Source organism: Hippoglossus hippoglossus, chromosome 16, assembly GCF_009819705.1.
Source record: "Hippoglossus hippoglossus isolate fHipHip1 chromosome 16, fHipHip1.pri, whole genome shotgun sequence".
Taxonomy (NCBI): Eukaryota; Metazoa; Chordata; class Actinopteri; order Pleuronectiformes; family Pleuronectidae; genus Hippoglossus; species Hippoglossus hippoglossus.
Genome location: NC_047166.1, coordinates 19,969,401 through 19,993,290, shown reverse-complemented (window position 1 = coordinate 19,993,290; position 23,890 = coordinate 19,969,401). Strand labels below are relative to the sequence as shown.

The 23,890-nt window shown below is 40.8% G+C and overlaps 1 protein-coding gene and 1 long non-coding RNA gene across 4 annotated transcripts in view; one reads left to right on the top strand and one right to left on the bottom strand.

The window, feature by feature from the left end:
• tsnare1 (T-SNARE Domain Containing 1) overlaps positions 1–23,890 on the top strand; it is a 147,939-nt gene that overhangs the window by 56,592 nt on the left and 67,457 nt on the right. For 2 of the 3 annotated variants that reach the window (XM_034611741.1, XM_034611742.1), the window contains exons 5-8: positions 16,226–16,316; positions 16,423–16,497; positions 16,693–16,749; positions 19,913–20,068. In XM_034611741.1, coding sequence (XP_034467632.1) covers positions 16,226–16,316; positions 16,423–16,497; positions 16,693–16,749; positions 19,913–20,068 — 379 coding nt within the window. The remainder of the gene's footprint in view (positions 1–16,225; positions 16,317–16,422; positions 16,498–16,692; positions 16,750–19,912; positions 20,069–23,890) is intronic. The other variant, XM_034611743.1, reaches the window with a different exon arrangement.
• On the bottom strand, positions 3,073–19,509 carry LOC117777161. The gene is made up of 3 exons (XR_004616564.1): positions 19,499–19,509; positions 19,268–19,273; positions 3,073–3,290 (listed from the first exon to the last, which is right to left on the bottom strand). It is a non-coding gene; the product is annotated as an uncharacterized LOC117777161 (long non-coding RNA).

The following is a 23,890-nucleotide window of genomic DNA, read 5'->3' as shown; positions in this document are numbered from 1 at the left end:
TAATACCTGCAGTTCAATTCATCTTAATAATCAGAGGGAATTCTGGGCCATTCTTCCCACAGAGCTGCTGCAGCTCAGCCGTATTCTTATGTTGTCTGGTGTGACGGCTCTCTGAGCTCATTCCACATGGCAACTCTATTTGGATAAGGTCTGGGCTGTGATTGGGCCACTCCTTAAGGTGGAATTCCTTTGCTTGAATGGATTCATTACCAAATTTACTTTAGGCTGACTGGCACACAGCCTCCCTGGTATTAGCCTATATTTTACCTCAATAAACTTGGGAATTATTTTTCCCCTGAATGATGGTAGCTGTCCAGGCCCAGAGGCAGCAAAGCTCTCACTCCACCGTACCTCTCCAGTGGGATTCTTTTTTTTATGTTGGTATGCAGTCTCCATTTGACATCATAGTGCTTGAGATTCTTGCTAAAGAATTCAACCGTGAGTCCATATAACATTTTCCCAGTAGCTTTGTGGTGTGTCAAGATGCTCTTTGGCAAATGCAACATGCACAGTCATGTTTTTGTTTTGGAGGGAGCACTTTTCTTCCAAACATTTGGCAACACCCTACTAAACTCTCCCTCTCCCCTTGTCCACGTTGGCATTAACAGCAGTAACATAAAGAGGCCTGCAGCCATCTGATCTCCAACCAGTCACAATGACAATGGGCATATACCGAACTGATTCAGCAAATATCAGAATGTCAACCACGTCTTCCTTTGCACAGAGCAACATCCTTGAGTTTTGTCCAATAAAAGCAAGTCTTGTTTATGCCCGTGGTTAGAATGGTAACTCTCCATGTGAATGCCTGTCGTCAGGCAAAAATCTCATGGTTAATAGAATTTGACCCAACCCTGTAATTGTGGAAATGCACACGGTAAAAAAGTCTAAGTGGATTAATGGACAGCACCCTCAGAGTGTCATTGTCTTTGTTTAGCGCATTAGACATTCACTGGTGTTGTGGCTTGAACATGCCAGAGGACACTGGGTTGTATTTGGAGGAGAGCAGCCCAGAGTGATACGGTCTCTCGCAGACACATTACGCCACAGCACATCATACTTCCACATTAACTCTACAGCAAAAATAAATTTGTTGAATAATTTAACAAGTAAGGCTAAACAAGAAATGAGGAAACAAACATGCTGGATGAAAAACTATTTACGAGATTTTTTTTTTTCAAATCCTTACCTTTTACCTGTGACGGAGAGTGATTAAGACAAACAGAAGTTGTGGGTACAGTTTGAAGTACTTTCACTAAATGAATATATATATATATATATATACATATATACATACACACACACTATTATGTAATCTATATGTATTACTCCACTTCATTAACTGTTTACTGAAGTTACTTTGTAGATTAATATTTAATTTATACTTCATGAGCGGAAAAGAAATCAAGAAATCAGGTTTTGTGATTAGATAATTCCAACGTGTCAAGGTCAACTGGTTCTATTAATCCTACGGAATGTGACATAATTCTTGGTCCTTTTTCCGCTGCTATTTTAAGATACAGGAAACAAACAAGTATACAAAAATCAAAGAACGCACAGGGACGGAAGGGAAGATAAAGCAGAAGCGATTTGAAAATTTAAATATTCAGTCAGTCAGACAGACAGACAGATAGAGATTCAGTCAGTCAGATATTCAGACATTCAGTCAGTCATTGAGTCAGTCAGACTCCTTTCAGGAGTGGTAATTCATTTCCATTCTAGCCGTCTAGTTTATTTAATTCAAAATAAAACACTGGCTGCAATTAAAGTGTAGTTTATTTGATAGAGTTCACATCCAGTCCTGAGTGAACAGTGATGCAACTGCTGCCTCCTATTTTACATGCTACACTGTTCATCATGGGATGTAAGCAACCTCAAGTTAAACAGACAGACCTACATCATAGTCATGGTTTCATCTCACAGCCAATGTGCCAAAGCACAGAGCAGTTACAGCAAAACAAACAAAAGTGTAACTGTCAGAATTTTATTCTCTTCAGTTCTATTAGGGCAGATCACACTAATTAAATTAAATGTCTTCTAAGCATTAAATATGATGATTTAATGAAGTAGATAATGTGTAGGGAGTTTTGCTTGTGTGCTTTCCAGGGTTTTTAGCACTCATATCACTATAAAAGTTTGGGAAAACTGATTCACACTGAAGTTACTGAGACATTTAAACCATGCAAATATTTTATTTCACTGCAAAGGACCACGGCAGAGAGCTGAGTAGGCACCAGGGATAAAATGTTACATCCATGATAATAGTTTTAAAACACATACATTTTGCTATGTTAATGCTATCTGTCAACTACTGTTTTTAAAACAAAAACACTGTTTTAAAAAAACAAACATGTTTGCCTTAGTTTGTCATGTATTTTTGTGATAACTATCTTTACAACTAGAGAAGTGCTGTAAAGATAAAGTTGATTATCATATTATGCTATTATTGAAACATTAGTTAGCTCATTAGTACAAATGATATAAACAGTGATGTGGATTGTTTTTTACCTTGGGTGCTTTTGTTTGTTTTTCAACACATGGCTGCTCTCTGAGTCCTTAACTGCACCTGCCAAGAGATCGATCACCTGAGAATCTGACTTTTACAGAAAAAAACATTGATTCACCAGTCGACTGTACAGAGTAACGCCGGGTTCACACAGGACGCGCCGTGCCAAGGAAAGCCAGGCGCCTCCTTTCCGCCCCCCTGTTACTCAATTGTGCCGTTCACATAGGCTGCGATGCGCCGCGCAGCGCCAAGGTCGCCTCGCGCCCTTCACCGATGGTTTCGGCGTCGAGTCTATTTTTTCCGCTTGCCGCGAGCGTATCGCGCCAGGAAACACACTGAAAAATGATTTTAAACGATATAAATGACATATTTTATATGACGTAAATTATCAAATATGCATTCCCATACTTTGTATTCCCCTTCTGTTGTCCTGGAGTTTTAATTTTCCCAATTTTTCCCAATCACATAATTAAATGTCCCCCTCTGCCCATCCACTACAGTCATATAGATAGAAAGAGAGAGACAGAGAGAGGGGGTGGCTATAGGGTTGCGTAGTCACTTGTGACTACCTCATTGACACCCGACATTGCACGGAGCAAACCGGAGAAATTCTTGAAGATGGATGACATAAAGTTGATAATTGAAGTGGAGAAGTACAGGGAGTTGTATGATCCTCAGAACATGTTGTATAAAGACAACGCCAAAAAAGATAAGTGTTGGGACGCCGTTGCAGTTAATGTTGGAGCCACAAGTAAGTATATGCTGTTTTACTACTGGGTCAATGGGTCTCCTAAGTGCAGTGCGTTAGGGATCGCAGTATGACCGGCGCGGAGAAATGCGCGTACAGTGCTTTGATTTTTATTCAAAGTTGTTATTGAAAGTGTACTTTTGTAATGTGTATTATTAGACATGTGCAGTTAGAGACACTTACACACTCCATCCACAGCAGCCCTCCCTGGTTACTCTCCACCTCTCTGCTGTGTTCCCCTTATTTTTAAAGGTTTAAAACAAACATATCGATAAGATAGTAACTTTGGTGGGAGTGTGTTATACTAAACATTTCTCATGTCCTGTAAGGACTGAGTGCTGACTCCAGCCTGGGACAGGTGAAGGTGTCGAGGTATCAGCTGCGCCTCTGCTATTCCTACTGCACTTCTGTTTTCAGCTCCCTCATTATTTGTTCTCGGTCTTTCTCTCTCGCTGTGTGTCTGTGTGTGTGTCTGTGTGTGTGTGTGTGTGTGTGTCTGTGTGTGTGTGTGGGCGTGGCGATCCATTCCCACCTGCTGCCTCATCACTGGCACACCTGTGACCCATCCACTAATCAGCTCCTGCAGTATATACACACACACACACACACACACACACTCTCTCCAGTCTTCGCCAAATGGTTCAGCTTGCCAATGTGGTACTAATGCTAGAGCCAAACACGAGTTCCAGTTTGTGTTTCCCCTTGTGTTTGTCTGAACCTAGTTTAACGCCGTGTTCGTCTGTGCCTCCAGGGTGTTGCAGTTTACCTGCCTCACCCTGCTCCTCCTCAGATTGTGTTGTTGTGCTGTGACACCAGCCCCCTCTGCCTGCCCTGCTCCATGTTCAACACTGGCTCAGGCCCTGAACACTCCACCATACCTAATCTACAATAAAGATGCTTTTTAACTGCTGCAAACCTCGAGTCAGGCTCCTGCTTTTGGTTCCAGCTCTAAATTCACAAAACCATTGGGGATATATATATATATATATATATATATATATATATATATATATATATATATATATATATACACACACATTTATTAGAAGAAAAATACTCTACATACACTCCCTGGAAACCAAAATCAATATATATCTACTCCAACTGAGTTTCCTAACTTTTCATCAGCAAATGTTTTTGGAAAAACTACAAGAAAAATATTTTGACAGTTACACTTGTTGATTTCGCTCTGAGCTTTGAAATTAGATCACGACTATGATGTTGATGTTTCCTCTTTGATTTGACGATGTTCGCATCCACCGATAAACAGTGTAGGAACTATGGCTTTAGGTTTGCCTTGTTTCAGCAGTCCCACAATTTGATTGGACTTAAAAATAATTCCATCCGTTAAGATAATCTTTCGTCTTATACATTTGGTCAAATCTTTTCACTCTTTTTAACCACCTGAAGTCTATCATCCATTGACATCAGACGATACACGGTATCTCCCGTATGTTTCTGATAAGTTTGGTTTTATTAGTTATTTTAACAATTTAAAACATGGTTAAACATGATTTACTTCTGAAACAGACTGAAGAGCTTGGCAGGACATCAATATCACAGTCTCATCTACTGCAGAGACTCTGGCTCCAAATAATGTCACCAGGGCAAGATGAAGACACATCTGGGATGTTTTGGCTTTGTTTTTGTGCATCGGGAGGAAGTGGAGACATGTCGTCTATGTTTACATCATGTTCATGGGTCAGATGACTGACATCCCACTGGGCAATAACAAATCTCCCCATATAAAGAAGGCTGCATCACTGTTCCTCCACTATGAATGAACTAACTAACTCTCAGTCAGAGTCAGATTACATAAAGTAGACTCCCGAGCCAAATAACTCAAATGTGTCACTATCTCAATGCTTTCCAGCTGCAGTCAGTAGCCTCAGAAGTCAGGGTTGGTTAATGTATGTATTAGCTCAACCCTCCACTATGAAACCAGGGCACAGGATATGCATTATTTTCATGTATATGTGTCTATATAGTCCGCGTTTACACAGGAAAAAAAACATGTTTAAAATGTATCTAGCCAGTACAGTTGTGATTTTTATGATGATGCTAAAAAACATGTACAATAAATGTAGTTGTGGACCCACTGAAATTTGGAGCAGCTGTTGCATCGGTTTGTTAGATAATGACAACGGTTTGCCTTACGACCAATTAAGTGTGGCCATCACCTGTAGGTAGCTGGCAGTTAGCTCCACTGTTGGGCGCTGGAAAACAGAAATGTGTTTCGCTGGGCAAGCAAACTGGATCAAGTCATAGACACAAGATCTCTCTCTCTCACACACACACACACACACACACACACACACACACACACAATCCAGATTTGTCAAAGGCAAAAGGTAGGAGCATCAGAGGGGCGATCATTGGCTACCCTGCATTCGTTGTATATACCCCGAAGAGGAAATACTGACTTTGTGTACTGTTATTAGCCAGCGTACAGTGTAATCAATAACATTAATGATGGCTGCATTCCATTTTAAGGTGAGCCGGTCCCAGGCGGCTTTGATATTGTGCACTCTCATTCACTGACTGGGTTTAACAGGGCAACCTAATGTAATGGAGCCAACCTTAATGTCATTATTTACACCTCTACTTTTCCAGCTATGATAATGAAAAGTCCGCTGTGAAAAGGATCGATAATACAAAATCACATTATCCAATAGACTGTACAAGATGAACCATCTCAGATACATTTTACTGTGCACACTGACCTGACTACCACTCAATCCCTGCTAATTACTCTCTAAAAATAAGACAAAATGGCACCAGGTGCCCCCATGACGCCAGATTTCAATGCATATTCTCAAGATTTCATTCCATATGTTCAGTTATAGAGCTGGTGAATATCTTTAAAATATTGTCAGATGCACCACAGCTACTTTAAAGCAATCCCCAGACAGCAGTGAAATCCACATCCATCATAAACCCAGGCAGGAACAGGCAGGAAACCGGTAGAACTGTCACAGCCATCTTTTCAGACTGTGTGGATGCATGTCGTCCTCCTCCACTCTTACACAACCAGCAGGCATCACTCTGCCTTTCAAACCCACGGTAATGCGCCGCTCTCTCTCACAACCATTTGTGAACTGATAGTAGGTGTATGTTCTGTTGGAGCTGCACATTTAAATGTCAGAAGGATTGCAAAACTGCTGATGTGTGCGTGTTTGTGTGCTTGTGCATGTGTGCGTATCCTTCTAATGTTGTGAGGAAACATTTTGGTTTTAAACCATCAACTTCAAGTAAGAAATCTTGACCGTTCAGGTTCACGTCAGAATTTGTTTTAGATTAAGATTTGGGTTAAGGTATTTATTTGTGATTTGAGATTAGTGTCTTGGGAAGGCATTATTTCAATGCCTATATAAAAAAAGAAAGACAAGGGTGTGTGGGTGTGTTTTCATATAGTATAATATTACAGTGTTGGTGTATTTGGAAACATTTTTCTAAAAGAGCAGTGCTACTACCAGAACCCTGTTGTAAACTCGCACTGTTAAATTAACTGGGATTCTCACCCAAATAAATCGAGGTCTCGCAAAAAATAAATGTCAAATCAATTTCCCTCTGTAATACCTTGCGGAATTTTTATATATTTTTTTCCAAATCTATATATAGATGATCATTCTTGACCTCTGGGAGAAGCACACTATAGAGAAAATAATTCAAAACCTGCATCTCAACCGACGATGTTTAGTATAAGCCCTGTCTCTTTACCAAGACGGTTTCTGGTGTCAGATATGAATGTCCTCTTTGATCAACCTAAAACTCTCCACTGATTCTAAGTCACTGATCTTTAACCTCTTCTCGGGTTTCGGCTGATCACAGAGCGCTGATTTAGTTCAATGTGCTGAATCAGAATCAGACTCAGAGGTGATGTCAAGGTTCAAACAGAAGTCATTCATTGTAAAACTCACAGTAGATCCGAGGCAGGCGGGGACACGGGCAGCAGAGTCAGGGCAGATCATGTTTGGAAACTGGAAGAGTCTTCATTTTTGCACTGGAGACCAATAAGGAGCTGAGCATGGCAGACGTGTTAGAGCGCGGCAATCTGAGGCAAACAAAGGATCAGCCGCTAATACACCAAGCACAAGAAAATATCTTTGAGCAAAGAGACTTGGCTGCAGCGTCTGTCCCACGCGGATACTATGACTGAGCTGGTGAAGACTGGAGTGAAGAACCGCGGCTTTTATTCACTATGTGTCAGGTGGAGGTGATGAGTTACTATACCACAGGTGGAGTGGAGGCATCAGTGGACATTTGGGTCAGATGCTTCACGTACATCATGATTTATTCTCCAAGTCTCTTCTGCTCGTTTCGTCACATTCTGCTTTCATCGATACAGCATGAATATCTTTTTGAAATATTTAATGTTTTTATTTTAAAGGTCCAGCATTTCCACTTCTGCTATTTTTATGTGCAAATTCAAAAGGTGAACAAATGGATGGCCTACATTAAGTGCAAATGCCATTTTTGTAATTCCCTACTTAACAGACTCTTATTTAAGTGAGAATGAAGGGAGATCTTGGACCTGAGTCATCACTGTGCATCAACACTAATGGGTGTTTTCTAAGTTATAACACAGTCACTTGTTCCATTGCATTATGGGAAACTTAAGAGGAGCTATATTTCCTACATTTCTCACCCTAACTGCAGATCATAGCTCTCAACCCCCCTGTCTACCGGCATCAACAAAAATTAAGATCAATTCTCTACCGACACTTTTAATTCATAGATGTATTTAAAATGCAGAGAAAAGTTGCAGCAATGTAAACTCACCCATCTCAGCTGACGACGTTGTTGGTGCTGCTTGTCTGGTGGCAGGTGTTAAAATATTATTGACTTTGAATGTATAAGTTGTGTAATGCTTTTGGCAATGTTGCAGGCATACCAGTGGTGCCACTTGAACTGAAAAATGCTGTGTATTTAGATGCTGGCAGACAATTTCTTTTCACACGGTGGATATCCCTCTTGTAAATTTGTAACAACAGGGCATTGATGTAGCTGTCCTGAGGACAAATAAACACTCAATTTCCTCCAACATCCATTATTCAAAGTTGACCCAGAAAACAGCACTAAGATAAAATTTTGTAATTTGCCACATGCTACCAGGGAGAATGAGGCAGCGCTACATGAACCAGACAGAAACACTAAAGTAAAGAGCAACCACTGGAAACGACTCAGCGTCTCGTCAGGTTGCATTTCTCTTAACTAGCAGCTTTTACAGACCATTTACTTTTATAAGGAGTTGCAAAATTTTGACTCTTCTCCTCATGAAACTTTGTTGTGAACTTGCCTTGAAGAAACAACCCCCCCAAAAAGCTCCTCAACTCTCCATTTCAAACACATTGCTTCCAGTGCCACATGATGTTCGTTGAACACGCCCTGGGGATTGATAACACCCTTTATAAGAAATGCTGATGTAGACGTTAAAATAACATTTTGGAAAGTACTTTTTCCCTGACTTGTTTTATGTATTTATTGTGAACAGGACTCAGGAGGGAAGAGTATCACAGTGGGTTCTAGTAGTCTTATGAATCAGGTCCTTCCTCCCACCTATAGTGAGGATGAGGATGAGGAGTTCAAGGTCAATCATCCACGGGTGAGGTGGTGAAGGGGTAGAGGTGAGTCACTAAACCTCATAGTGCTGCAACAGAAGAGCATGACAGTAAAGATTGAGTTAAATTAAAGAGATAAAGCTTGACTGACCACAAGTGATTAGCTAAATGGGATCAAGTATGAGATGAGACTAGAATGAGCTGGTGGAGCGGAGAAAGGGGGTAAAACCTATGTTATGTGTCAATAGCATCCTCAAGCAGCCTCAGCCTCTGGACCTTTTATGTGCGGACACACACCCTTCCTCCACACTGAATCTTTGCTAAGCTTTATTTAGTCCATTATTACATTTGCCTTTTTACTCAGCACACCTATTTTAACTCTATATGCATTTAGTGGTGTAACGTTTAAGGCATGCAACCGTGTGATTCCTGTCTGGAGGATCTCAAAGGCCTAAACCCCCCTTGGGAATAATAAAGTATTTGTCTATCTATCCGTCTATCCATTCACATTCATTCCATTCATCCACCCAACCCTCAAAATGCCAAAAGAAAATAATCCAAACCCAATCATCCACGTGTCACATATTCCAGTTCCTAGTCAGCAGCTAACGGCTTATTTTCAGCAAACAGCATGAAAATAAGACAACTGTGGAGGCGCATTTCTCCTCCTTTGTAAGAGGCTGACGCTGCTGTTACTCTTCATCTGAACAGCTTGTTGAGTGGTTGAACACCTTCAGAAACCCCCCTCCTCCCACACTTCACCGCTGTCAGATCTGAGGCAGCTGTTTCCAACAATTTTTGTATTTTCCAAAAAGAACGGTTGTGGATTTCCTGTCGAATAACTAAAACAGACACCAAGAATGAGAGCACACGCTGGTTTGGCTTGACGATTTACATAAATAGTATGTGATCAATAGGGAAAGCAGCTGAGCAACTTTACAGATAATCAATTTGATATTAATTCTTATTAACCCATGTATTCATGAAGAAAAAATTCAATAATTGTCTTCCACACACTCTCATTCAAGATGTAGGCCACACGTGTTAGAGTCAGGGTTGTGTAAAACACAATAAACCAAGATCCCTGTTCATGTCTGTGGTCTTTTTACCCTCTGACTTGTTCAGCTAGTTATGCATGTAAAAACTGGACACTATATATAGTTGATATATACATAAATATAAGGACTATGGACCCCACACCTACATTTCATTTCACCTTACACAACATGAACTTTTCTTTACATTATAGTTTTTACATGGTGAGAAACTCACTCTGACATTTGTGTTTTCGCATACAGCCCCTTCGGAATTTTTTTCAGCATAACTCAGCACTGGCACCGTCCCCCACACCTCCAGACCTTGTGCCAAATGAATTCATTCCAGACCAACTAATATCATCTTCCAATAATGACCCAAATCCAACAGTGGAAAGGACATTGATTAAGTATTAGAGTGCAAGTGCTGCTGAAGCATCTGAGCACAAATCAATGGAGGACTGGAAGCAGGTGACTCTCTACCTGGCACCTGTACTACGAAGCAGGTTTTGCAGTTATCGGGGTAACTTCAGGTTCAGGGTTTCCGTATAAATCAGGATAAATCACCATGCTAACTTATGCTGAACGGCTAACCTGCTCCGCAGCAGGTTAAGTTGGAGAAGAGAGATCCGTCAGTATAAAATCTCCACCCACTGACTTTAATTAATTCCTTTGAAACATGAAATCACAGTTCTTAGAGGATCCCGTGGAGCTCGGTGTGGTGTGGGGTCTCTGAGGATAACGGTCTTCAGAGGCTGAAAAAAATAATTTTACCTTTTCTGATGAGTATCTCAATGAAATATATAGATCCCCATCGAAAGGAATGATAAACCTTTGTCAGCTGCTGGAGCCGAGCATAACCAACCTGACATAGGAGCAACATGCTCACAGTACCACAGACTGCATTGATCTAAGTTTCTTTACTTGTGGAAGTTACTGAAATTAATGAACTGGGTGTGTTGGCGGCGGAATAAACAGACATAGTTTTATGTCTTTATCCTTCCCTATAAGTAGGTTTATCCTATGAAATTAAATATTTACTTGGAATTGCAGATAGTTTACAGATTTACCTTGTGACAGCACCCATCCCTCCCTCTCCTCCCCTCTCTCTGAGACTTAAAGTACACTGTACATCTCAATCTCTCCCTGTCCTGCAGGACAAATTGCCAGATGCGCACAGTTACAGTTGCGCCACGGCCCAAGAAAAAAGGTCTATGTTTTTATTGACAAGTAATTGCAAACATTTCTACAACAGTGTGTCCTCAGAGTCAGTGCAGACAGACTAAGCTCATTATCGAAGCTACTTCATGTGATTAAGTGAAACGTTTCATCTGTTATCCAAGAGGCTTCTTCAGTTCAGTTCGACAGGTCTTGTTACTAAAGACGGATTCATAACTCGAGGTAACATATTTTTTTCCAATATGTCACGGGGGCTCCGTAACTACACATTCGCACAATCAGAATTTTTTTAGCAGCTGTAACCGTGTTTAGTCTGGATACTGTGTTTGTGCTCCTCGTATTTTCCTAATGTAACAGTTTGCTCCTCGTTGAGAAATATGCGGCTCTGCTGTTTGTTCCCTTGTCCATGTCTGTGATTGGTCACATGCAGTAAACACCGCCCCTTTCATGTGCACGCACTCAGATCTTGATGAGGAAAACCTGGGTTGATCTACAGAGTTGATAACCAGCTTTGTGTGACCGCTTAGCCTGAGTGCGATTGTTAAGTTAAGTTCTTAACTTGAACTCACTTCTTAGCACAGGCCCCTGGTCAGTGTGGACAAGGCCCCGGTTCAGTTCTTCCCAAGAAATACAATCAAAAGGGAAAAGCTCATAGTTGGTCAGTTCACACTTGCTCTATATGCAAATGAACATGAACATGTTGGTTTGACTTAACAAATGGGTCATTAGTCAAATGGTTAATGGTCTGTATTTATTTAGGTTAGTTTAGGGGTTCAGTATTTTTGCCCAAAGAAACATCTGCACCAACATCTGCACCTACCTTCTGGTTAATGGACGACCTGCTCTCCCTTTAGAGCCCCATGTGCTTGTGTGTGTTTTGTGTGAGAGGGAGGAAGAGCGAAGCAAGGAGGGGCCGAGCGAATCTGCATGCAGCCGTATTATTGGATGAGATTTTACCCCATTTGGAGAAAAAAAGGAAATAAATAATTGACTCATTGTTAACATTGTGGCGGTGACGAATAAATGGAAAATACGGAGCAATGTAAAGATATTGGCTTTATTGGTTCATTATGAAACTGTAGTGGGTCCTCAATGCGTCGAGTGCATTCACACTAGAACTTAGAGCTGAGCACTTGAGATCGGATCACTCAGGAAGGATGTTAATACCAGGTCTGAATAGGGTCAAGGAGTCATCACATAATACAGGTGTATTTTGGACTTGAGTCAGCGCTGAGTTTTACGAAGATTCTGCTCTGTCATCTGAGCCTGTCAGAGGTCAGCACTGTGTTTGAAGCAACTCCACTTTTGGTGGTTTAATCCTTATCGGAGCCCACCATAAGAGCTGCTCTATCTTTTAAAGTCCTGATACTATGAATTAAGTTGGAGCATATCCCCCACCTCCACTGTGTCTCCCCCGCACCCCATTCCCTCACACCTTTCACACCTCCCCCTACAGCCAGCTGCTCCCAGACTCCTCCGCTCCCCCTTCATCAGGGCCACGAGAAACACACAACGGAGTTGACTGATTGAAATTCACAGTGTGAGCAATTCCAATCTTTTGCATGCTGTTTCTGCCCCGCCTGGCTCTCGAGCTTGTTGTGGAAGAAGAGTGTGACTAGCAGATGTATCACTGTGCAGTGAAGCTGCAGAGGTCTTCTCGGGGGTCCTCAGTGGTGGGCGAGTCCTAATTGTTTGCTAACAGCGTGCCAGTGGTGGGTGGGTCTTCCACTGACTCATAAATGATCCATCCAAGCACATCAATGCTGAAATAGCTCAGGTCGCATTTTTAGCCAGTGGGCTGCACATTTTATAGGATTCCTGTTGCCTCCCCCTGCTTCAACTTGCCAAAAAAGGATAATCATCCAACTTTATGAAGTTGTTGTTGATTAAGCCAGTTACTGAAATTCTTCCAGGTCAGTGAGCAGAATTTGACATTATCTCATTTTCAGCAAGTTGTTAATTTAAAGTAAATACGATGGTGGTTGCTCCAGGGGGCAGTCTCTCATGTTTTGTTGCACTGTATCTCAGATTCCCACACAGTGAGTTAGGCCATGCTCCAACACTTTGGTCGGTGTTGCAAATTGTTGGCTCCATTGTATATTGCACAGGTATCGACTTTGCCATTGATGAGGCATCAAGATTACCCCAAAACTAAGGTTTATTGAGTTATTTATGAAAACAGTGAACAAGGAGCAGCAGTAGGCTTTAAGGTACAATACTTCAAACATAATTCATATGAAGTTCAAGGTCATATAAATAATTCACCAGCCAATTTACAATTATTTCAAAAGAGATATGTAGGGAGATTAAATAGATAGAAAAGCATGCATACATGTTTCACATGTAGGGAAGGGAAGGAGGAGACCAAAATAACCAGAGGTGCCCTTTAAGTTTTCACAGCTGAACAGTGAAGTTGAAAAACTAGGGTGGCATTTTGAAACAGTATCCTGATTTCATAATGTGACAAAGTGCACCCAACTCATATTTTCAAAAGAGGCCAGTGACACGATTATGGTGATAAAACGTCCACCAAAATAGTTGAATCTTAAGTTTGGTAAATTGTGTAACACTAAGCATGTATTTATACTGCAATTGTTGTAATATAAGATAAAAATAATCACTGTAAACCTCTCCAGTCTCAAGGTGTGCTCTGCTCCACCATCTAATTAGCCGCAAACCTATGGATCAATAACACACACGGTTTGCGCTACGAGTTTATCTGAAAAGAACCTCACTCAACATCGTTGTCACATCCTGTTAATACACATGATCGTTGGGGGAGAAGAACTGAATGTAACCATATCTGTTTACAAGAACACCACAGGGTACCTCTACATTGTTAACCTGAGATTACAGGGCGAATACATTTGAAATCTGGCTGCCAATAAAATAGGGTGTTAGGCTCTGTCATACATAAATACATTTGTTTGTGAAACAACAACTCCATCCAAATGAGTGTGTTATCTCCATGTCAGATAAAAATGCTAACACACATATGACATGATCATTTCTGTGCATGTGTGGGCCAGTGTAGACAAAGAGCTGATTGTCTGCTCTGCAGTTGGTTGCTTAGTTGCAGCGGTGCTACAAACTAGGAACAGCGCTCTTGAAAACGATAGCAGTTATTTCTTTTCTTGGACATACAATGAGGTATCTGTAGCTTTAGACTTAGAGTGTCACTCACGTCATAGTCATTTTATCAGACGTGGCGATTATTCCTTAGCCAAACGACGTTGTATTAACAGGGAGGCTAGAATGAAAAATGCTGTTGCGTTGCATCTTGGGAAATGTAACATCTTGTCTTTATCCATACCAGGAAGTAAAAGTCAGGATATCTTAGCTTTGGGAGCTCAGATTTAGACTATTCTTTGAATACCTCCCAAGTCTGAAAATGTATGAGGTTTGATTAAATCAGTTGAGAAGCCCTTTTAAGTTGTTTACAACAATCAATGGTGACATATTCATCAGTTATTTGGTGAGTGGAATTCTGACACTGGCGAGAACAACTGTTTAAATGTCATGTTGTAGATCGTCTGATCCATTAAAGCTGCTCCTAAAATCAAACTCCACGTTTCACATGGTCGATCCCAGCTGCACATTGACGCTGAGGTTTATTTGTCATTCCTCCAGATGTCTCATGCAGGGTGCCAGCCACACAGTCTGTACTCCGCTGTGTCATTTTGGTGGGTAACATGATAGAGCATTAGCTTGGCTGGGATTTCAAAATAATCCTTCACATGTCTGTTGCTGCTTTAAAGCTAAACGATGACGCATCATGCTGAGGTTTAGCTCCGTTAATCTTTCTGTTGTGTGTCTACTTTATTTACTCATGCCATTATATATTTTTATTGGCTAATTATATATTTATAATATCGTATTTATTATTTATCAGTATTGTGGCTGACGCAGATGTGTCTGTAAGCAGAATTCATTCCTAATCATGAAGTATATGTACTGCAATGGCTGGTCAATTGTTCAGCATTTACTATACTTAGCCAGAAACAAGTTGGCCATATAAGCAAAGTGGAACCTTTCCTTTTTATAAATTATCGTATATTACTGCTATACAATAAGTAGCAGGGACAAATTCTCTTGGATAAAGTTAGTGCTCCTCAGAGGAGTTTGAGTGATCAACAAGCAGCTTTCGCAAGACCAAGACTAACACAATGATATGCAGGCGAGTTGTGCAGTGGATTGGCTGATAGCTAACGAGCCGAAACCTTATTCAAAAGGAGACTTTGTGAAGGAGCTGTTAGAACCAGACAAAGTAACAAATGTTCCAAAGTGTCAGTTTGTCTTGAAGCCAAATTAATCCATTATCAAGCCGTCTGAAGTCATTGTTAAGGGAGCATCAAACAAACTGTAAGAAGAACAAACTGCGCTCTGTAGTCTGTTTACATTTCTCCGTCACACACACCACATCTCATTTTGTAGCTCAGAGGTGTAGGTTTGTTCTGCAACTGTCGATAACGCCACTCGGAAATCAGAACTGATACGAGAGGTTCCGGAAGCATTCACAAATATAAATTGGTCTGGAAATGCCACACTAACTTTGGTCATGGGGGGAGAAACTTGCTGCAGGCCAATTTATTTATTTCCCTTTATTTCTAGCAGCAGAATGAACTGTACACTTGCCACGCTCGCCACCTCTCTGTAACCCTGCTCTGCACGGATGTGATGGCTGAAGTTTTATCAGATGTGTTCCCCCCGTGACCCTTTGGATTTTCTACAACAGATACAGAATTACAATGACATGATCCTTCTCTCCCCAATGCATTATGGTGCATCTGATCCCCTTACCACCAGTTACACATAGATCAATATTTGAGGAGGGTGTGCAGCAGTATATGTGTGTTTGTGAAGCTTTCTATCTCTGTTGGGTGTTGGCCTTTGGGGGGGGGGTGCTGCTAGACCAGGATGATCTGACTGTCTTAACCAAATTACAAAAATGAGGGACCAGAGTATACAATTTGGCTACTTAAACCCAATTTTTCCCTTTTTTGAAATGATTTATTATTTCATTTTTTAAATTCCAGCTTATGTTTAGAGATACAACAAATGTGAGAATAACTTAGTAAGTACGTTTTTTAAGTTTTTACTTTATTATATATATATATATATACACACATATGATTTGGATGATTTGAATCCTCATTATTGAGTAAATGCTCTCTCTCTCTCTCTTTTGTTTTTTTTCCAGACACTCCACGCAGCAGCAGACCAACAAAGTCATCACCAGCACAAGCCAACTCATCAAACAGCTCTCAGATATAATCAGTGGCTCTTCACGGGTATTATATGCTCCCAGTCCTCCCTCATTCATTGTCATTTTGAAGAATAAACAGTGGATTGAACAACATTTGAGATAATTGAAGTTAATTCTGTTTTGTTGCACAGCAAGACCGTCTGCGCCTGACACGACTAAAAACTGAACTCTCCGAGTCTGTGCAGAGCTATGGGGATCTGCAGAAGGTATGATGTTCTCATTTGGTTTCGTAAATTCATTACTATGGTTACTAAATCCTTATTTCTGAATGTCAGATGGTGCTGGGAGAAAATAGAGCACACCTGAACACACATGGAGGCAAAGAGAAAACAAATGTGGCCTCTTCAACATTGAAAAATGGAATCCTTTTGACCCTGCCTTTTGATTTGTTCCTCTTTTAGAAAATTGCAGAACGCTCGAGGGCCTTGCTCCCTCCAACACAGAAAGACAAGCAGAAGGTGAGCTGATATGAAGTTGAAAATCCACGCTTTGTTTCACTGTCATTCATAAAAGAGCAGGATGATGAGATGGCATCTCTCAGCTCGATTGCATCCTTACAAGGGCTCCTTTGAAGCTCTGTGTAGTCACTGTCTCTCTGTTATATTACACAGACTCCATTCATCCCATCCAAGCCCTTTGTACTGCTGATATTATTATAACTTTTTTTTCATCAGAGTCTAAGAGTTTATTTTCACTGTGTAGTAGGGCTGGGCGATATGGAACATAACGTTATCACAATAATTGTTTTCATATCATTCAATATCGATATATATCGCGATATAAATCAAATAACCAGAAAAAAAAAGTTTCTTCTTATGCACAAAAACAGATTTTTACTTGCTCGTACAATCATCCTGTTCCACTGCACTTTAATTATAACCTTTCATACAAACCACTACAGTGAAAAGGTGTATATAATGCACATATTTAGCTTTTTTTTTTTACAAGTGGTCAGTGATGATGTTTATTGTTACAGTGTAAAGTGAGCACAGGTCAGCGGGGGAGTGAGGAGGAAGCAGAATCCGACAGAGACTCTGACACAGGACGACCAGACTTTTAATCAGCGTCTGTCCTGAAGCAGCGGTCGTTATAATTATTCAGCGGAGCCCAAACATTAGCATGTGTGCTGCTGCTACTCCTACGCTCTGTGCTGTGTGCGTCAACCTAACCTGATGTGGGTGTAACTCTATTCCAGCCACATGATTGGTTCTGCGAGGCGCTATTCTCATGACCATTGGCTGTTTGTGTTGTCCGTCAAAACATAGACGACATGAGTTCTATCGAGAAAAAGTTATATCGCGATAATTATCGATGTCCTTTTTGTCGCCCCGCCCTACTATGTAGTCCAGTGTGTTTTTAAATAGTAAAACTAGATCATAAAACATTTGATTTCTTTGTAAACCAGTAATATAATAACACATATAACACATGTTGTCTATATATGAATTGAGAATATACTTGTGGATGACATGATGGTACTTTCAGTTGCAGTTATTTATCTGTTATATGTACAGTATAACAGCATTTATTCAGTGTTGAATCACAAATTATCTGTAGTGTTTTGTAGCTGTAGTGTAATAGTGTTGATTAGTTCAAAGACTCAACATTCATAAGGATGGAGGAAGGATTCATGTTTATCTTTGTGTTTTCATCTATCTTTTTTTCATTTGCTTGGATTCTGAAGAAGTTTCACTGCATTAAGCTCTTTGTGTCTTCTGTTAAAATAATAACGCATTAAAGCATGCACTCCCTGCTTGTTTTACGCTGCCCCAATGTCATCCATGTCCCAATAGTTTTGTCCAGTTCACTGTAGATTCGGCTGTTTTAATGAGCCCATTTACATCCAGTCCTTGCATGTGCATGGGCAGTAATAGTAATTGGTAGTAAATGTGTAAATACAATGAAGGAGCATTGAAGACTAATTGGAAATCTATCATCAAAATCTATCACAAACTTAGCCTTTGTTCTCCCCGTCACATTTAAACCTCCTGTAGTGTCTTCAAATTCAACCCATGTTTGATTTAGTTAACCAGCACCAGTGTGTAATGTGTGTATATGTAATATACTTACTTTGATATTTCATCTGCCATTGGCTGGCTGTGGTATATGTCATTAAAAGAAAACGGTCCATATTTCTCCATTTCCAGTCTTAGTGCAGAGCTATGCCTCCTGCTTCTTGCCCTATGAACAGAAATTGTAGAGTGGTGTCTCGGCAAGTAAGCAAATATGCATGTTTGCCAAAATGTTGAACATTTCTTTGGTGTTATTAATAGATGGTTATGAATGAAGTATTGTCAGTTGTGTCACAAAGACAAAAAAACAGGTCAGAGTCCAACAATGAAACAGGAAAGTATCTCTGTATCTACCTCAACAAAAGCCTACTTAAGCAGGGCAGAGGTCTGGACCCCTTTGCTCCTGCACTGAAAATAAGTCCTTTACAGCTTAATCTGGTTGGACGGTGGCAATAATGTGAAGAACCATTTTACACACAAAGAGCCTCTAAAAATCCATCTTTTTTTTACTGAGGGGAGAGTCGTATGCGTTAAGGTTTTATGTCCCTCCGAAGGCATATTATCAAGGTCTTTCATTCTCCTAAGCATTAGAGGTAAAGGGTTTTGGGGCTGGCGAGCTGAAGGGTACATTATATGACTGCCCTCAATGCAGAGAAGCAAGTCTATTAATCGGGGAGTAGACTGTAGAAGAACTAATTGGTGAGTCTAGGCAGTAGCAGTTGGAATAGTCTGTATTTTTTATTATAAAGGAAGTGACAGGATTTTTCACAGGCAGGGTGACATTTGGAATTTCATTAGACGTGCATTTAAACATGCAGTTTGCAGATCATGGCAGATGATATTGATAGTTTCCCGCCCACATCTTTATATTGACGTCATCAGAGTAAACTAAAAGTTTCAACAGGAAACTCTGGAAAGCGCGTGTGTGTGTGTCTTCACCACCTGAGAACTTGTGTGTCAGAACGATAGTCTTGAGAGTCATTCCCAATTGTGTGATGTACTGATATATTCTGGAGCGTTTGCAGTGGGCATGTATGTGTAGGAGTGAACACGATGTTGCTGAGGAGTGGTGAGTCAGACCGTGGCCGGTAGACAGAGCGCTGTGACTCAGCCTGGGTTGGTCCCTGTGCTCTGACCCCCACTGGCCCATCTACCATGAATTAGCTGTGCAGTCAGCCACGCAAAGGTAGAAGACATTAGCAATGCATAAAAAGTCAACCAGGCCTATTTCTAACTGTGTCTCTTCCCTTTCCTCTGCTTTTGTTTGCTCATGTAACGATATGCATGTGCAGACTGCACTGGTTTGAATGGTTTTAATTAACTGACTCACTCTCAACCAATGTGAAATAACAGTAACTGATGGAGAAATGAACATTCTTTGAGTCCCAAAATAAACTGATGTATAGTTCTGTGTGTGTGTGTGTGTGTGTGTGTGTGTGTGTGTGTCATCATGGCAAAATGTGGTCCTGGAGATGCCTTCTGCACTGACCTGTTCACCTAACTATCCAATTAATAGCCTCCAGAATGTAATTGCACATGACATTATAGTTATTGCTGTATACTCAGCTTGTGTGTGTGTGTGTGTGTGTGTGTGTGTGTGTCCCAATAGAATGTACAGACCCCATCCAGTGAGCTGATGGGAGAGGGTCCAGTGTTTGGAGAAGCAGCAGGCTCTGAGGGAGGCGCTCTGGCCTTTTTGTCGGAGATCAGTGAGGAGGATGTGGAGGTGCTTCACCAAAGAGAGGAGGCCGTGCTTCAGATTGAGGTAAGGACACTGTTGAGGAATTTTTGACCATCCTCACACATTACTAGATGCCACTATTATGTATATAATGTATATTACATAATATCTGTACAGGAGAATAGTGCCTGTCTATTCCCACAGCTGCTCCATTCTCTCTTTAAGCAGTACCCGAGGTCAGGTTATAGATAAAGGGCCAACCAACAGTTCATTGTAGTGTATACGCTCAGGGACTTTCCTATCCAACTCTGATGCCCCAGACAGAAAGGCATCAACTTCAACTGGTGTATTCCACCAGTGCCAAGACGTAAAGACACAATGTGATTTAGGAATACATACTTTAGGCTTAACTATCCAATAGAATGCGAACACCTCCATGTAACAGAGAGTGACAGCAATTCTAGCCTTTCATGGATGTGCTGTTAGAATGGGTGACACAAGTAGAGCTTTTGTATATTGTTCCACCTTCTGGTCTCCTTGATGCATCAAGTCTACATTAAAATCTTCTGCATAAGACATCGGCTGCTGCCTGAGTTCTCCTTTCACCAGCTTCCAGAAAACTTCCATAACAGACACCAGCATCAGATCACTTCAGCTTTATATATGTATATTTGTATTTTAACTTCATACAAAGATTACAGTTTTTCATTACACACACTGACGACAAGTAGACAAGGAGTGTTTCTATAGGAGCTGCTGGAGATTGGATAAATTACACCGGTGTATCTTTTCTTAAACTACACGACATACAGGTACAATCAAAAGGACAGAATATTTTTTCTCCTTTTTCTCAGATGCCTTGTGTAAAATGACATGCCTACAATTAATAGAATACATATCTGCAACTACAGGGTCTATAAAAATGATCCTGCAATTACACATGTGAGATTTCTGCCTAACAAAAGGTCACACTTTTAGAGTGAATATAACCTATATAATCATGCAGCTGTAGCCCTCTAGCAGAAAATCTTAATTAGCACGAGCCATATTCAATGCTAGTAAACTGAAGCAGAGCCAAGTTAGAGGTTTTAGTAGAGATGGGTTTAGGCAGAGTCTTCAAATGGCCATTTTGGCACATTCTGGCAGAATCTGTGCCATTTGAAATATCTCACCGCAAAACTCATTTCATTTCACTCTTGTGTTACTTTACTCATTCTGTCTACATATAACTGTTTGGACTTTCTTCTGTCAAATCAACCACATCACGATACATTTTCCCATTTTCCCAGAAAATCACACAAATGAAATCAATTTTGACTCTGACTTACTGGGCCGATTTACTGGGAATGAACCATGCAATAACAGAACATCAAATTACAATGTAATTCTAAACCAACAAAATAAAGAAATCCAAACTATAAAAGAAAGGGAAAGAACGATACAACCACGTACACTTGTATAGATAGTACTGCACTTCACTTAGCATTGTTGCCCTGATGAAAGCAGCTTGCTTTGGATGTGAGGCACATGGCACTTCCTGCAGTAGAAAGATGTTTTCAGGTGTTATGAATGCCAGCATCTTGACACCTCTTCCAATCACTCCGGTTATTGAAAGAGGTGTCTGGTGTCTGGTTTTGCGGTGGACACTGTTACCTATTCAAAGCGCCGGACAGATCCAAACCACCCATGCTTTTGTTGTACTTTCACCGTCTATCCACTGACGGTCTAATGCATTGTGGAGCACATGGTCACTTTATGGGCGTCCATATATTTGTCAAACAGGAGTCTGTCTTTTTATCATCCACTTCATGTCTCCCGTGTCAGCCTTTTTGGATATGTCATTGTTCTGTGTCTGTGGAAAACCATCACACTTTTCCTTGATAGTCCCACAACAGCTGAGAGCTGTGTCTTTTGGTCCAAATCCTGGACAAGTGCAAGGTTTGTGTAAAAGTTGTCCAGAAAGAGGGTGTAGTTCTCACCAAGCAAAGAGAATCACAGAGGGTCTATGACTGAAGGGTAACTGTCTGCCTATGATGGATATACTTTCATCCGTTAACACAAACAAATTCCAAGTATTAACAGTAGAGGAGTCTGCCAGCACAAAGTTTATAGCCCCATTTTGATGGCTTGTCCTTCATGGACTGCTTTATGCTGATGTGTGCTTGGAGACCATGATGCTGTGGTGTCAAATGTCTCAGAGTTGAAGTGGCAGATCTGCTGCGACCACGCTTAGGAGGTGCCGTTTTCTGTAACGCTTTCTTTTGGGCTGTGTCTCGGCTGTGGCTGTGGCCCGGGATGTTGCTAAGAGCTGGGGACAGGTCTCGATGGTTGTTGCTGAAAGGTGGGGGTAGATGTTGATGGTTAAAAGGATGGGGCGAGTGGCTCATAACCATCGTCACCATCATCATCTTTGTGGAAAGGTGGAAGAAAAAAAAAAAAAGAAGAACATCCGGTGCCTACAGTGTAACTCCAGACAGAAAACAATATGTTGGGATAAACAAGCACTGGGATTCAACTACCAATCCAATTTGAGTGGGAGCACTTCCTGAAATAATTACAGGATGATAATGTAAATAGTAATTTTACGTCAAGTAAGTAATAGATTAAAGAAAAACTGATATTGCTGACCTTTCCAGTAATGGATATTAAATCATTTGAATCATCACTGATGTCCCGGGCATGCACTGAAGACAAGAGGTCCTCCTCATCTAACAAAGAGTCGACAGGGTAAACATTAGCCCAACTGTCTCCAGTCAGCAACTCAAGTACCTCCTCTGCTGCTAACCCTCCTCTGAGCTCCCACACAGGTTGTACCTCATCATGTTATCATGATCAAGGACGCGGGACAATAGGCCACAGGGCACTGAAATATCAGCAACAATAGTATATCATCTTTTTCAGCAACATTTTGCCGGTTGACTAAAGCTGCTATTGCTGAGGGAAAAATGGAATCCTCTGTTTTTGTTCAGATTGGATGTCAAGGGTACTTTAGTTAGGACGATAGGGTTTTGTATGTTTTAACTTACAAGTTGGTTGTTTACAGAACATAACCACAGAATGGTTGTTCGTTTCTTTGTAAGTTAAACTTAATTTGACCCAGAGGACTGTCATAAGACCGGAGGAGAGCTTGCTGCGTGCATGGGCTCAGTGACCACTCACAAGAAAGTGAGTTAATGCGAGGTAATGTTCTAGATTAATGCAGAAGTAGCACACAGCAGTGAGAGCACCCAACCACTGAAACTGACTGTGTGATGACGAGGAACCTGAATATTTGAGTGCTGTTTGGAAAGTTGTACGTATTCAACCAATATGCTTTGAACTGACAGACTGAGCCAAGGTGGGGAAATCAGAAAGTATTTGGAGAAATGATTAACCGACACGGTTTTTGATTTTGGTGGATTCATTCCAGTTTGTTTTTTTTATAAAACTTTTTACTTGCACCTTATCCTTTTAGTAACAGTCAGTCCACACAAAGACAGAGCAGTTAGGGCCTTCCCCTTCCTTTTGGTCCCAGGATCTGTGCCTTGGAGACAGACAACATCATTTCTTGTGTTGAATTTAGAATAAAACATTGTCCTCCTGCAAATGTAATATTCCACATATGTCCCAGAAGGCAAATATTTGCCACTCACGGTTCAATTTCACCAACCGTGTATTCCCAGCCAGCTTCCAAAATACAAATCTGTTTACTGATATTCTCTCAGGGCTGCATTTACTAAGCCCCAAGCACCTAGTTTCAAGTGTATAAGCTATTCTATAGTCTTTTACATGAAAAATAAAAAAGCCTTGGACATTTACCTTTAAAGTCAGGTATCAGAGATTGAAAGCACTAGAATTTACAACACATGCTCAAAGGCAAACAAACTAGGTATTTGTTTTCTTCAAATGTTGCCTCCCAGGAGGGCG